This window comes from Miscanthus floridulus, chromosome 18 (assembly GCF_019320115.1).
Source record: "Miscanthus floridulus cultivar M001 chromosome 18, ASM1932011v1, whole genome shotgun sequence".
NCBI classification, from domain to species: domain Eukaryota; kingdom Viridiplantae; phylum Streptophyta; class Magnoliopsida; order Poales; family Poaceae; genus Miscanthus; species Miscanthus floridulus.
The window spans coordinates 120029815-120042895 of NC_089597.1; the positions used below are offsets into that span (position 1 = coordinate 120029815).

The 13081-nt window shown below is 53.2% G+C and overlaps 1 protein-coding gene across 4 annotated transcripts; it reads left to right on the top strand.

Moving 5' to 3' along the window:
• Positions 1–7340: 7340 nt before the first annotated feature.
• Positions 7341–11152, top strand: LOC136520163 (auxin response factor 18-like). 4 transcript variants are annotated; one of them, XR_010775177.1, is made up of 4 exons: positions 7341–9095; positions 9253–10190; positions 10718–10876; positions 10930–11152. XR_010775177.1 is itself a non-coding variant. In XM_066513597.1 (4 exons), exons 2-4 carry the CDS (start codon positions 7977–7979, stop codon positions 10785–10787), a joined length of 2127 nt encoding a protein of 708 aa, XP_066369694.1. In that variant the 5' UTR covers positions 7341–7643; positions 7787–7976; the 3' UTR covers positions 10788–11152. The 4 variants fall into 4 exon arrangements, 3 of the variants coding, with proteins under 3 accessions (XP_066369694.1, XP_066369693.1, XP_066369692.1); XM_066513597.1 differs by having other exon boundaries at positions 7341–7643; positions 7787–9095; positions 10718–11152; XM_066513596.1 differs by having other exon boundaries at positions 7341–7643; positions 7836–9095; positions 10718–11152.
• The last annotated feature ends 1929 nt before the right edge of the window (positions 11153–13081 follow it).

The window sequence follows — 13081 nt, forward strand, 5'->3', positions numbered from 1 at the left end:
GTCCATAGTCCGACCGGACCTCTAACACCCCCATCATATTCCCACTCATTTGTAACCCCACAGCAAACTTTGAGCACCTGGGCTTAGGAATAAAGTCACCGATCGACTGAAACTGGACGTAGGGCACGTTGCCTGAACCAGTATAAACCCCGTGTCATTGAGTGCTAGGCCATATCTGATCACAACGTACGACAAAACTATAAATATTTACTGGTTGGTCACTTTTCGCACCGACACAACTTTTGTCAATTCATATGGTGTGGTGGATGATGCGAACATATCAGGGACGATGACACAAGAGACAGAGAGATCAGGAGGTAGGGGGATGGTTATCGCATCCATTAGCCACTTTTAGCTCATATTCTATCAGGTAACGAGCTAGTAGTTAATCTATTACAACTTTTTGCGAAAGAGTTAATCTATTACAACTAACTGAATTTTGATTATACTTTTATTTAGCACATCTATTTTGATATCTCTAGCTAAATTTTAGCGGCCAACAATTTGGAGGTATAATGAGAGGCCCGGCTCTAAGTACTAATCCAACCGTGAAGTATCGTTTTTTATGTGTCACACGAACGGATCGGGCTTATATAGACACTACCTAGGGCCTGGTTTAGTTCCAAAAAATTTTCACCCTAAACTATCACATCAAATCTTACGACATATGCATGGAGTATTAAATATAGATAAAAAAAAATTAATTGCACAGTTTGATTGGAAATCGCGAGACGAATGTTTTAAGACTAATTAGTCCATGATTAGCCATAAGTGCTACAGTAACTAACATGCGCTAATGATGAATTAATTAGGCTTAATAAATTCGTCTCGTAGTTTTCAGGCGAGCTATGTAATTAGTTTTTTATTAGTATCCAAAAACCTCTTCCGACATCTCCGAAATATCCGATGTGACATCCAAAAATTTTCATTTCGCAAACTAAATACCCCCTAGATCACACTAGCTAGCTAGGCTCATAGGCAGACATAAAGTAGCCATCTGTCAGCGTATAGTACTAGGGCCTGGTTCACTTTGCAATTTTTTTTTAAACTCGATGAATAGTACTATTTTCGTCTTATTTGGCAAATATTGTCCAATCGTGGACCAACTAGGCTCAAAAGATTCATCTCGTGATTTCCAACTAAACTGTATAATTAGTTTTTTTTTACCTATATTTAATACTCTATACAAGCGGCTAAAAATTAATGTGATGAAGAGAGAGTGAAAAAACTTAGAATTTGGATGACGTCTAAACAAGCCCTAGACTACTGGTACGTACTACTGTTGCTGCGTGAGCTCACAGTCACACTCACAGACTAGAGAGAGAAAGGAAAAAACAAAAACAAAAACAAAAATAGGTCTCCATGGCATCCAACCGGCGATGCATCAGATCAGACTTGCTTTTCTGTAGCTTCCTTGTTCCTTCCTCCCCTCCCCATCATCTCTCGCTCGGTACTCGCCGGGTGGTCAAGCATATTCATATTCATTGTTCTTAATCAATCCCTTTTGGAGTTCCTGTGCCTTGTAAGACACCTCCTATTTATGTCACCGGGCAAACGCACGACCTTTATATCCAATATAACTAGAAGAGCAGATGGCCGGCACTGTAGCGCGGCAAAGCATCTGTATCTTTCACGGTTGGGTTTGGGCTGGGTTTAGTCCTCCTCCGGTTTAATGACGATCGATGCCCTAGCTATCCATCCATCCTGCTAAACAAAGAAACAAGCAAGCAAACCAGAGCGCAGCACGTCGCACAACACAACAGGTTGGTGTACCGGCCAAATGCTCCTGCCGATCTCAGCTCGCTCTCTGGAGCCTGGACTTGCGGGGCTGCCGACAGCAAGATCCGTCCGTGGTCCGCCGGGAGAAATTAGAGCAGCGCGATGATGGAATGGACCGGAAGTGACTGCAGATGGCGTTGCGGTTTGCTTGTCCGTCATGCCTAATCATAGCCTAATGCTGGTCCCTTGACACTTTGGGCAGGGGATACAGTAGACGTAATAGTCTGTTTGGCATGGCAAACGGGCACCGGATCCCTCTCATCTCTGCTAGCAAGCTATCTTGGTGCTCACCAGCTAGGTGTCTGCCGAGGAATGGGACAGGAACTTGGAGCCGCGCCGCGGCAGGATCTTGCTTACTAGTCCTGTATCAATGATGATGCGATTCCCATCCATCCATCCATCCATCCATCGATCTTGTCTTAAATTCTTAATCTGCAACTACAGGTTAATTAACCCAGGTGTCTGGTGTCTCGATGACTAGTGAGTAGCTAAGCCCTTGTTTAGTTCCACCCCAACTTCCAAAAAGTTGCTACAGTATCTGTCACATCGAATGTTTGCGGTCCGGTGCATGGAGCATTAAATGTAGACGAAAAGAAAAACTAATTGCACAGTTTGGTGGAAAATTGCGAGACGAACGTTTTGAGCCTAATTAGTCCATGTTTGAACGCTATTTACCAAATAAAAACGAACGTGCTACAGTAGTCCCAAAATCCAAATTCCTCCAACTAAACAAGGGCTAAAGTAGGTGGTCTGATCTGATTAATTCCATTCACGTCACACCCCTGATTAATTAACCAAAAAAGACATTCTTAATTGCCTCGCCGCACGCACCTAATCCTGCATTTGGGAGACGAAATGACCGGGCAACATCACATCAGACACCGAACCGAGGAACCGTCGAGCACGAGTCCACCCCTATCACGGTGACCTGGGCATTCCGTCGCGACCAATCGCCGGGAGCCCAGTAGAGGGAGGACGGAGGCGGCGGCCGGCCGGGCCAACGTCGCCGACGACGACAGCGAGCGATTTGACCACATCTTTTGCACATTACACGCCTGTCTGTCGTCTGTCCAAATCGTCCAGCGACACTTAACTAATGACCAAGAACCGCCTGCAGATGATTTCATTTCCTGGTCTGTTGGTGCTATGCCGGTTCGTCTTTCGTTGAAACAAAAAAACGCCAGGCCGACACGAGACTCATTCATCCAGGCGTCTAGGCGAGGTGGTCGTTCGTTGCTTCTTTCTTTAAGGAAGAGACGATGCATGGGCTGTGTGCTTGTTAGCTGAAGGAGCTCCATCTTTAACAGCGTCGATCGGAACGGGCTGCAGTACGTCAGAGAATTAAGAGCGGGGCGCGAGGACAGACACGGCCGCAACTTGGACCATTTGCGCCACCGATCGCTCTGCTCGCTCTTCCTTTTCGAAATCTTCTGCCGAGGATGACGTGCACTTGTGTGCACTAGGCTTCTTCGTCGTCTCGCCGTCACATCTCCTCAGGGGGTATGTACAGTGCTTTCCCGTGACTTGCAGCGACTACTCTCTCTGCTTTTTTTTTTTCCTACCGCTTGCTCCTCCGTGTCCGTGGAAAATAACACAACAGCCTCTTTCAGCTTCACTCTCAGAGGCGATCAGCTGCTGCATTGTGTGCAATATCCGCTAGTGAGTCATCAAACTCGTTCCACCGCGATTGAGAATAAACTTTATGATTTTGACCGAAGCGAGCTCAGTCAGCAAGGAGAAAAACCTATCTCTTGAGGGGCGCCCGCGGGTCGCCTCCAACCCTAGCCATGAAGGGCCCCACCCCGCCGGTGCCCGCCCCTCCCCCGCCCGCCTCCCCCTCACCTCCCCATCCCACTCCTGTTTCCCCACCACGACAAAATCTGGATACGCCGGCCGCCTCACCCCCAAACCCAACCTTGACGGGCTTCCCCACCACGCCATTGCCGCCAGCAGCATCTCCGCCGTTGGCGTCCACACCATCCCCGGCTGCCTCCCCTTCACCTACCCCTCCTCCTCCCCCCGCGTCCATCCTCCTCTGCTCCATGCGGGGATGCCCGCCCTTGCTGCGACTCCTCCCCGTCGAGGACGCCGCCGGCGGCGTCTGCCGCGCCCGAAACAACGGCCAGCTCCACCTCACCTCCCCTCCCACCTACCCCCAGCGCGACCCCCTTCTCCGTGGCGCTGTCTTGATGACGGAGCCCGCGTAGGGGATGGGCAGTCGTCGTGCCGCGCCGACCGCGCTCCGCAGGAGCTGGGGTCGACAGGCGGGACGCCTCCACCGAGCACCATGCAGTCGACGATGCACGTCGGCGAAGGGAGCACGTGCGTCAGAACTAAGGCTGTCGTCGATCTGCTCACATCCGAGCAGCCTGGGTCCAAGGCCGGTTCTTTTGGACCTATAGGCACCCCGGAGGTTGCCGCGGTGCCTGCGGCCAGCTCACTCTCGCCGGCCGCGGACCCATTCTACCCAAGCGGCTCACCGAGAGGGCGTTCCAAGCGCCGTCGGTGGGCGGATGATGCCGGCAGCGAGGAATCCGACGACAAGCAGCCTGCTGGCTCCTACCTTGATGTTGTTCGGTGGCCGACGAAACCCTAGCCTCCCTCAGCCGTGGGCTCGGGATGCTGCGGACCAGACGAGGACCTCGATGCCGTTCGTCGCCCAGCAAAGTCGGTACCTACGTCCCCTCGCTCAATCGTGGTTCTGGGCCATGCCGACGTGGAAGCGAGACGGCAGGGGCCTAAGCGGAGGCGGACGAAACAAGGCCGGCCACGCCCCCAGCTGGTGCATGGCATGCCTGCTCGGCCTATGGATGGCCGCGCCCCACCCACCTACGCCTCGGACGTCGTGGGCGGGCCTCCGCTCCCAACCCCGATGGGGGTCCGCAATGCGGTGCCCGCCAGCACATCTCCACCCCGGACGTCGACGACTGGCGTGAGGTCCTGTCACAGGGGTCGTCATGTGGCGCTGGCGGGGCACGCCCCGCCCACACTATATTGGCGAACCAGTGGCCCCCCTACCCGCTACCCGACGGACCTACACTGAAAGTGCTTCAACTTTCTCTCCACCGCGCACAGGGTGGCTACCTGCAAGATGCCTCCACGTTGCCTCCGATGCGAGGGGTTCGGACAGCTCGCGCGGGACTGTAAGCGACGGCGGAAGGTGCCTCCTTCTAGCTCTGGTACATCTGGTGCCACGGAAGGCCGGCCACGACAACCTGTCCGAGAGCGTACCTTGGGCACCCGGCAGCGTACTCAAGGCGACACACCAAGCTCGGCTGGAGCTGTGCCAGGTGTGGCTGCAGCTATGCTAGGTGCGACTACACGCAACGACAATGGGCGCAGACGTCAGAGACGTCGGCGACGACTGAAGTGGGGCGACACCGCTGCGGCAGCGAGTGTCGCCACCGACAGTCATGGGTGGTCAGTAGGGGCCACCCAAACGACACTGGACTTCACCTCGGTCGTTACTGGAGCTCAGGCAGGGCACGGTGAGCTGATCAAGGAGACGGGCATCGTCGAGCCCGACCCGTTGACCCTGACGTGGTACCCGGACACCACGCATGATCGCGACATCATGGAGGTCCCGATGGTTGAGGAGTTCACAGCCTCGCTCGTCGGTAGTCAGATCATCGTGTGGCCTTCCCTTGAGCGTCTGTCATCACCTTCGGCGACCACCTAGCTACAGGATGAGGCCCCGGTGGCGGCGGCCCACTAGCTGAAGGACGAGGACCCAGCGGTGGTCTCCTGTGAGCAGACGCCTCCCTCGCGCCCCATTTAGTGGGCGGTGTGCTCGCCGAAGACACACACGGAGCTTAGTCACCCGCCAGGCTTCGGACCAGTCCACCTCATGGTGGATGCTGGCCCTCCCAGTTCACCACCGGTGGATACGGCTGTGAACGACGATGATTCCGCCAAACGCCGCCTCGACAGCTTCATCAACAAAGTGACACATAAGCGGGAATCTCCGCTGATTCGTGAGCCTCCCGAGCAGCCTCCTGCTAAGCCGGTGCTGCCATGGCGGAGCAGGCGGTTGGCGGCTCCGAGCCTCTCCCGAGTACCGGCTTCCAAGCGAGGTGAGGTGTTGATCATGCAGCTTATGGGCTACACCAAGGGCCCTTGAGCGCCATCCGCGTCAGAGCTGGAGGTCTTTGACAAGCTATTCGACGGTAACCTGACCGCGTCCACGCCGAGGCACTGGACGCGCTCTTCCTGACCGTTGAAAAGGGCTCGTCCAGGCAGCCACGAAGACGCAAGGCCACCTACTAGGTCACAATGCTGCGTCGATATTGGTTGTTAACTTTTATGTAATATCCAAACAAGAGGGCTTTTGCTAGGATGGTCCAGCTTCGGCTATGTTAGGTCGACCTCCTTCGACGTTCGATAGAAGCGCGTTGTATGTTTGTTTAAACTCTTATATTTAATATAATGATCCGTAAATCTTTTGTTTATTTGAGAAAAAAAAAGAATAAACGCTATGCTGGTCTGTAATGTGCTGCCACTGACAGCTCTGTGTGCTTTCTATAAAAGCTGGATATTAACTCTGTAAAAAAAGGGACAAACTCTGTGCCAGTTTTTCCAAGGAAGAGCTAGGAGCCCTGCTCCATGTCTCCATGGCAATGATCACCAAGCAAACAAAGCAAGCTGCCATTGCCAACGCCACGTGCGCCGGTTCTTCTTCTCCCATGAGCTCTGGTGAAAATCTCGTCCGCGGTAAAGAAACTTGGTTTTTTTGTTTTTGTTTTTGAGACCGTGCTTAGCACGTTTTTCATTAAGAGGTGGAGGAAAAACTTGGATTGAGAAGAGGAGTCACGGATTCAGTCTCCAATTTCCATGTAGTGATCACGAGAAAGCGGCGGAAACATGGTGCTGGTCATGTAAGTCGGCTTTGAGTTTCGGTTTGCTTGTGCAATCATTCAAAAAGTTTCTGCCTGTGCATTTTCAGGCTTAGAGTTTTCAAGATAGCTACCTTAAAAATCAAAAAAGGAAAAAAAGATTATGTACACAGTACACTAGTAGGAGTAGAAGTACTTGATAATCTTGAAACAAGAAAAGACCGTATTACAAACTGCTGAAGAATGTGTGTGTAGAAACTAAGCTCTGTTCTACTGCACTACTTCAGCAGTACTTTTCAACGAATCAACGATGTTTTTTTTTTCTCACATCATTTCAGCATAAGCCAAATTTTAGACGAACAGGGCCAGTATAGTAGTACGTATATGTACAAGCTTAACCCCTGTGCGTCCAATGCAATTTGGACGACATAATTCCGTGTAAAAGTGTTATTATTATTATATAATACTAGGATGAAAACAACAACACTTCTCGATTTAGCGTGTGGTCCCGTTTGTTTGTTTTCTTCTGATTCTGATTGAGAGAGGGGGGAGAGAGGAAAAAAATCAGAACTTGTTAAAGAAGAGAACGGCTATGAGACAGCAGTGGATAATGGTACAATGATGCAGCTCATCGTTGGAAAATATGATTAGCGGTTGGCACTTTGGGTGTGCAACTAAAAAGTATTAATAAACAATTAATTAAACCACTACTAACCAGGAGTTAGCAGTTACTAGTAGGCAGTGGCACTTGCTTGAGATGCAGAGCTTGCTTCCCGGCCTTGACTGCCTTTCTCTCTCCTCTCTCTTCCTCTGTCTCTCTCTATATTTTGCTGCCCTCATGTCAGCTGCAGCAGTCTGGGGGAATCTGAGCCTGCTGCTCACCTGAGAGCCTGTGGCTGTGGGGCAAGCGTTGCAGAGGCTGCAGAGAGGAGCGAGGGGAGGGAGACGACGAGCCTGTGCCTGTCGAACTGTGCCGATTTTACCCCAGCTTTGGAGGGATCTGAAGCTGCTGCTGCCTGCCAAAGCCCAGAGGTGAGTGACTGACCGGATGAATTCGGCAATCTTGTGCTCCTGGTTGGGTTCCCTTTCCCTGCAAGATTTTCTGAGGCGGAGGAGAAAAAAAAATTCCTCCCTTGCTTTTCTCTCCTCCCCCTTCCGCTGCTTCTTTTCCCCAGCCTTTTTCAGACTCTGATCATGATGGTGGTGGTGATGGCGGCTGTGCAGCGGAAAGGCTTGTCGTGCTAGTGGAGGAGGCGTGAAATTTCATCCATAAAGCCTGTCGCGGTGGGTGAGTGGAGATCGCGCTCAATTCCCGCTGAAATCGCCTCTCCGGGGTGGTAGTAGCGTGGCCGTGGGAGGTGGGAGATGATTACTTTCGTGGACTCGGCGGCCATGGAACGGGAGCGGGAGAGTGACAGGTGCCTGGACCCGCAGCTGTGGCACGCCTGCGCCGGCGGGATGGTCCAGATGCCGCCGGTGCACTCCAAGGTGTACTATTTCCCGCAGGGCCACGCGGAGCACGCGCAGGGCCCCGTCGTCGACCTCCCCGCCGGCCGGGTCCCGGCGCTCGTCCTCTGCCGCGTCGCCGCCGTCCGCTTCATGGCCGATCCGGACAACGACGAGGTCTTCGCCAAGATCCGCCTCGCCCCCGTCCGGCCCAACGAGCCGGGCTACGCCGACGACGCCATTGGCGCCGCGGCGGCGGGCGGCGCGCAGGAGGACAAGCCCGCGTCCTTCGCCAAGACGCTCACGCAGTCCGACGCCAACAACGGCGGGGGTTTCTCCGTGCCGCGCTACTGCGCCGAGACCATCTTCCCGCGGCTGGACTACTCCGCCTACCCGCCCGTCCAGACCGTGCTCGCCAAGGACGTGCACGGCGTCGTCTGGAAGTTCCGCCACATCTACCGCGGCACGCCCCGGCGCCACCTGCTGACCACCGGGTGGAGCACCTTCGTGAACCAGAAGAAGCTCGTGGCCGGGGACTCGATCGTGTTCATGCGGACGGAGAACGGGGACCTCTGCGTCGGCATCCGGCGCGCCAAGAAGGGCGGCATCGGAGGGCCGGAGTTCCTGCACCATCACCAGGCGCCCCCGCCACCGGGCGGCGGCTACGCCGGCTTCTCCATGTTCCTGAGAGGAGGAGAAGAGGACGGCGGCAAGATGATGGCCACGGGCGCGGCCACGAGGGGGAATAAGGTCAGGGTGCGGGTGCGGCCGGAGGACGTCGTCGAGGCCGCGAACCTCGCCGTGAGCGGGCAGCCGTTCGAGGTGGTGTACTACCCGAGGGCGAGCACGCCGGAGTTCTGCGTCAAGGCGGGCGCGGTCCGCGCGGCCATGCGCACCCAGTGGTGCGCCGGGATGAGGTTCAAGATGGCCTTCGAGACGGAGGACTCGTCCAGGATCAGCTGGTTCATGGGCACTGTCTCCGCAGTGCAGGTCGCTGACCCCATCAGATGGCCCAATTCACCCTGGAGGCTTCTTCAGGTAAATAAACCAACCTCCATAACTGGCTCTCATCTCAAGGACGGCATCTCAAAGTTCCTTCCAGCTTCTCATCACTTCAATCAAGTTTAGGAGGAGCGTACAGACTACAGAGTAGTTTGCGACAATGCATGCTGATCACTTCTTTTTCTTTTGGCAGGTCGCTTTGGATGAACCGGACTTGTTACAGAACGTGAAGAGAGTGAGCCCATGGCTGGTTGAGCTTGTCTCAAACATGCCAGCCATCCACCACCTCACGCCGTTCTCGCCGCCGCCGAGGAAGAAGCTGTGCGTTCCACTGTACCCGGAACTTCCGCTCGAGGGCCACCAGTTCCCGGCGCCGATGTTCCATGGAAGCCCTCTCGGCCGTGGTGTTGGCCCGATGTGCTATTTCCCGGATGGCACTCCTGCAGGCATACAGGGAGCCAGGCATGCTCAATTTGGCATATCTTTATCAGATCTCCACCTCAACAAGCTGCAGTCGAGTCTGTCACCGCACGGGCTTCACCACCAGCTGGACGGCCACGGCATGCAGCCGAGGATCGCCGCTGGCCTCATCATCGGCCACCCGGCAGCAGCTCGAGATGACATCTCGTGCTTGCTCACCATTGGCACCTCCCCACAGAACAAGAAATCATCATCAGACGTCAAGAAGGCGGCGGCGGCGGCGCCACCGCAGCTGATGCTCTTCGGGAAACCGATTCTCACTGAGCAGCAGATATCTCTAGGCAATGTCGCGGGCTTCCCGCTGCCGAAGAAGAGCCCTTCTGATGACATTGCCGAGAGGACGGTGAGCAACTCGGATGTCTCCAGCCCTGGGAGGAGCAACCAGGATGGCACGTCCAGTGGCGGCGCCCCGTCGTCGTGCCAGGACAACAAGGTGCCTGATCTCGGGCTGGAGACCGGGCACTGCAAGGTGTTCATGCAGTCGGAGGATGTTGGGCGCACGCTCGACCTCTCTGCTGTTGGGTCGTACGAGGAGCTCTACCAGAGGCTCGCCGACATGTTTGGCATCGACAAGGCTGAGCTGATGAGCCATGTCTTCTACCGCGACGACGCTTCTGGAGCGCTCAAGCACACCGGCGACAAGCCTTTCAGGTCCGTATGATTTCAGCTTGAAGCGTTCTGTTCCTGTTTTCAATCATCGTTGGATTTTCTTTAGGAATTGGTTAGGAATCGATTAGGTATGTTGTGCGTTGGATAGCCACAATGTTTCAAGTTTAAGTTCCAGATAATTTGCATTGCAAATATGCATTTCATGACCTCAACAAGCTGACCATGTGTATCAAAGAACATCGAAATGGCTGTTCCTGACCGTTCTAAACCTTTCAATCTTCAGTTCGTACTAGTACAACCTAACTAGACACGGTTATCTTGAAGTATCAAACTCTAGGTGTTCTTTCCTTGGAAGCATTCATATGGTACTTTGACTTGAATTGCTTCAAGCCAGGACTAGTACATCTTGCACCCATGTGGTTGGATGGAGCCTGGAGGAGACCCTTTTTCTTCTTATGTCCCACATCGTCCCCTTTTTGTTTTGAACAGATGATAACAACTATTCCATAGAACAGACAGGGATCGATCATGGATGTTACTAATGTATGCATGTACTTCTGAATTTGCAGTGAGTTCACGAAAACCGCCCGGAGGCTGACCATACTAACGGACGCGAGCAACGATAGCTTAGCGACGTAGGAGGCATGAAGGCTCTCGTCACTCTGTACAGCGGGAGGAGCGCGGTGGCGATCTCGAAGGAAGAATCGCCACTTCCAAAGTGCTGGACTGCTGGTGCAACTTCAAAGAGAGAGAGGCAGTTCAGTTTGGTTTTCGTCGATTGGGATTTGGGAGGCGCCCTGGAACGGGACCAAGTGCCTGCGTGCGTGTAATCCAGGACCAAAGATTTATCGGCGGATTTGTCGGATTACTAGCTCTCTACACACCTTCTTCTTCTTGCTGTTGTCAGTTCAAGTGGCCATTGCAGTTGCCTTTGGTCACTGATTGATCATATGTTATGTACCTCTGCCATGAACCCCGTTGCTTTGCAAACGCGATTACTGAAAGTTTTGGTATAACCAGGGCTTCCACAACGCTACCTCTTTTTACTGGTAGCCCCAACTGCTACGTAGGATCAGATAAAAAAAAGTAGGCGCTCTACACTTGTCATAGTAGCTTGCAGAAGCTACATATGCTTGAGAAGAGAGAAGGTGGTCCATGCAAAAAAAAAAGATGGAGAGGAAATAAATGTGAGGTATGACGAAATGAAAAAGTTTCTTTCAAACCATGAGCCTGTTCGTTGGTTGGTTTCTGAGCTGAAGCCCGACTGGTGCTGGTTTGTTAAGCCCTGGCTGAAACCAACCAGCGAATAGACTGAGTAGTGATAGTTTACATTAGAGCAAATATAATAGTAGGCTGTAAGCCGACTAAATGCTGAGGTGGAGGAGAGAGGGGAGGAGAGAGAGGAGAAGCGGGCTGTAAGCTTACAGCCGGCTTGGGCACAAGAACCAAGAAAGTCTGTGAGAGAGACAAGTGGGCCATGTATTAACTGTAAAGAGCCAACTATTGTATGAGTGGGCTGAGAGAAGGCTGCAAGGAACCTTACAGCCAGCAAGCCGGCTGTATTATTAGCCTTGCTCTTATATGTATAGTAGTCTCAATATTTTCTAATCTACGTGGATCACTTTATTTGTAATAAAATCCCTAGGAGTGTTAGCCGCTTTGGTCGGCTGGTTGGTTGGTTGTCTGAGATGCCGAAGTGTTCTGTGTTCTTGCTATGTGGCCCTGTCTGTTCTGTCTGTACTCCATCAAATAAAAAGTCATGGAGTGCTCGGTGCTCTCTCAACCTCACAGGAAAGTCAGGATGGACTGGGATTGGTGGACTTGGTTCTCGCATCAAATTCATCGCATTCCACAGTCAGTCCGTCGGTGTTGCTGTCGTGTCGGTCGTTTCAGCCTTTTTGTTGTCTGAAACTGTAAGAATGTTTTTGACGCGCTGCGACGACAGTCAGCACGCACACACTACTACTTGTCACGTCCATGCTTCTTGTTCCGGGGGAATCCTACGGAGATCCTCTCCGGAAGGAGAGGGCCAGGCCCGCCCACGACGGAGTCGACCAGCCAGGCCGCGCCGCGCCGTGCGGACGTCAGGACGTGATCCAGACATCCATTGAAGCCCCAGCTCTGCCTGGGACAGTGGTACGCACGCACGCCGTCCTCCCTACGCCTTTCACCTTTTACTGCCGTTCCCGTTCTCTGAGCTGAGCTGCAACTGCAAGTTCCCGCGCTGCTACCTGCTAGTAGTAGTCCTGGTGTACATGGCGTCCGTTGTTCAGTGATCTTTCCTGGAGTTGATAGGTACTCTCATGTCTAGTCCCACGGTCCGCTTTTTTTATCCTCTGAGATTCATCTGTGCACGGGTGAAAAGCGTGAAAAGTAGTTACGGGCAGAAAGGAGGCACACTCGACCCGTATCACTTTACGGCTTTACCTTTACCCACCCTCGCCTGCACGTGTAAAAAGCACTAGAAAAGGTGCACCTGTCTTTTACCGTGTCAAACAAAATAGCGTGCGTGCGTGCGTGCCTTTTTCCGCCTGGACGCCTGGTCCCTCTACGAAGGGGAGGAAGAAGCAGAGCAAGCAAAGGCGCAGCAAAGCAAGCAAACCACGTCAGCTTCGACGTGGGTCCTAGTAGTTTTTTTTTTGGCTATCCAATCAGGTAACCAACCAACCTGCACTGTGCACGTACTGCATGTCGAACGCTCGAGGATCTTGGCATATCTGCCGTGCTCCTCTTGCAGGACTGTACGAACTCGCATTTGATCTCTACCGCGACCATTTTCTGCCGCGAGCTACGTCGTCTACACCGTAGCGGGCTACTAGTACGGCACTGCGGGCTGCCTCATCTCGTTAGTCGTTATCCTCTTCCTCTGCTACACGTACGTACGGGTGGGTGAAAAGTAGAAACGGAGCTACTAGTGCGTACCGACAGATAGA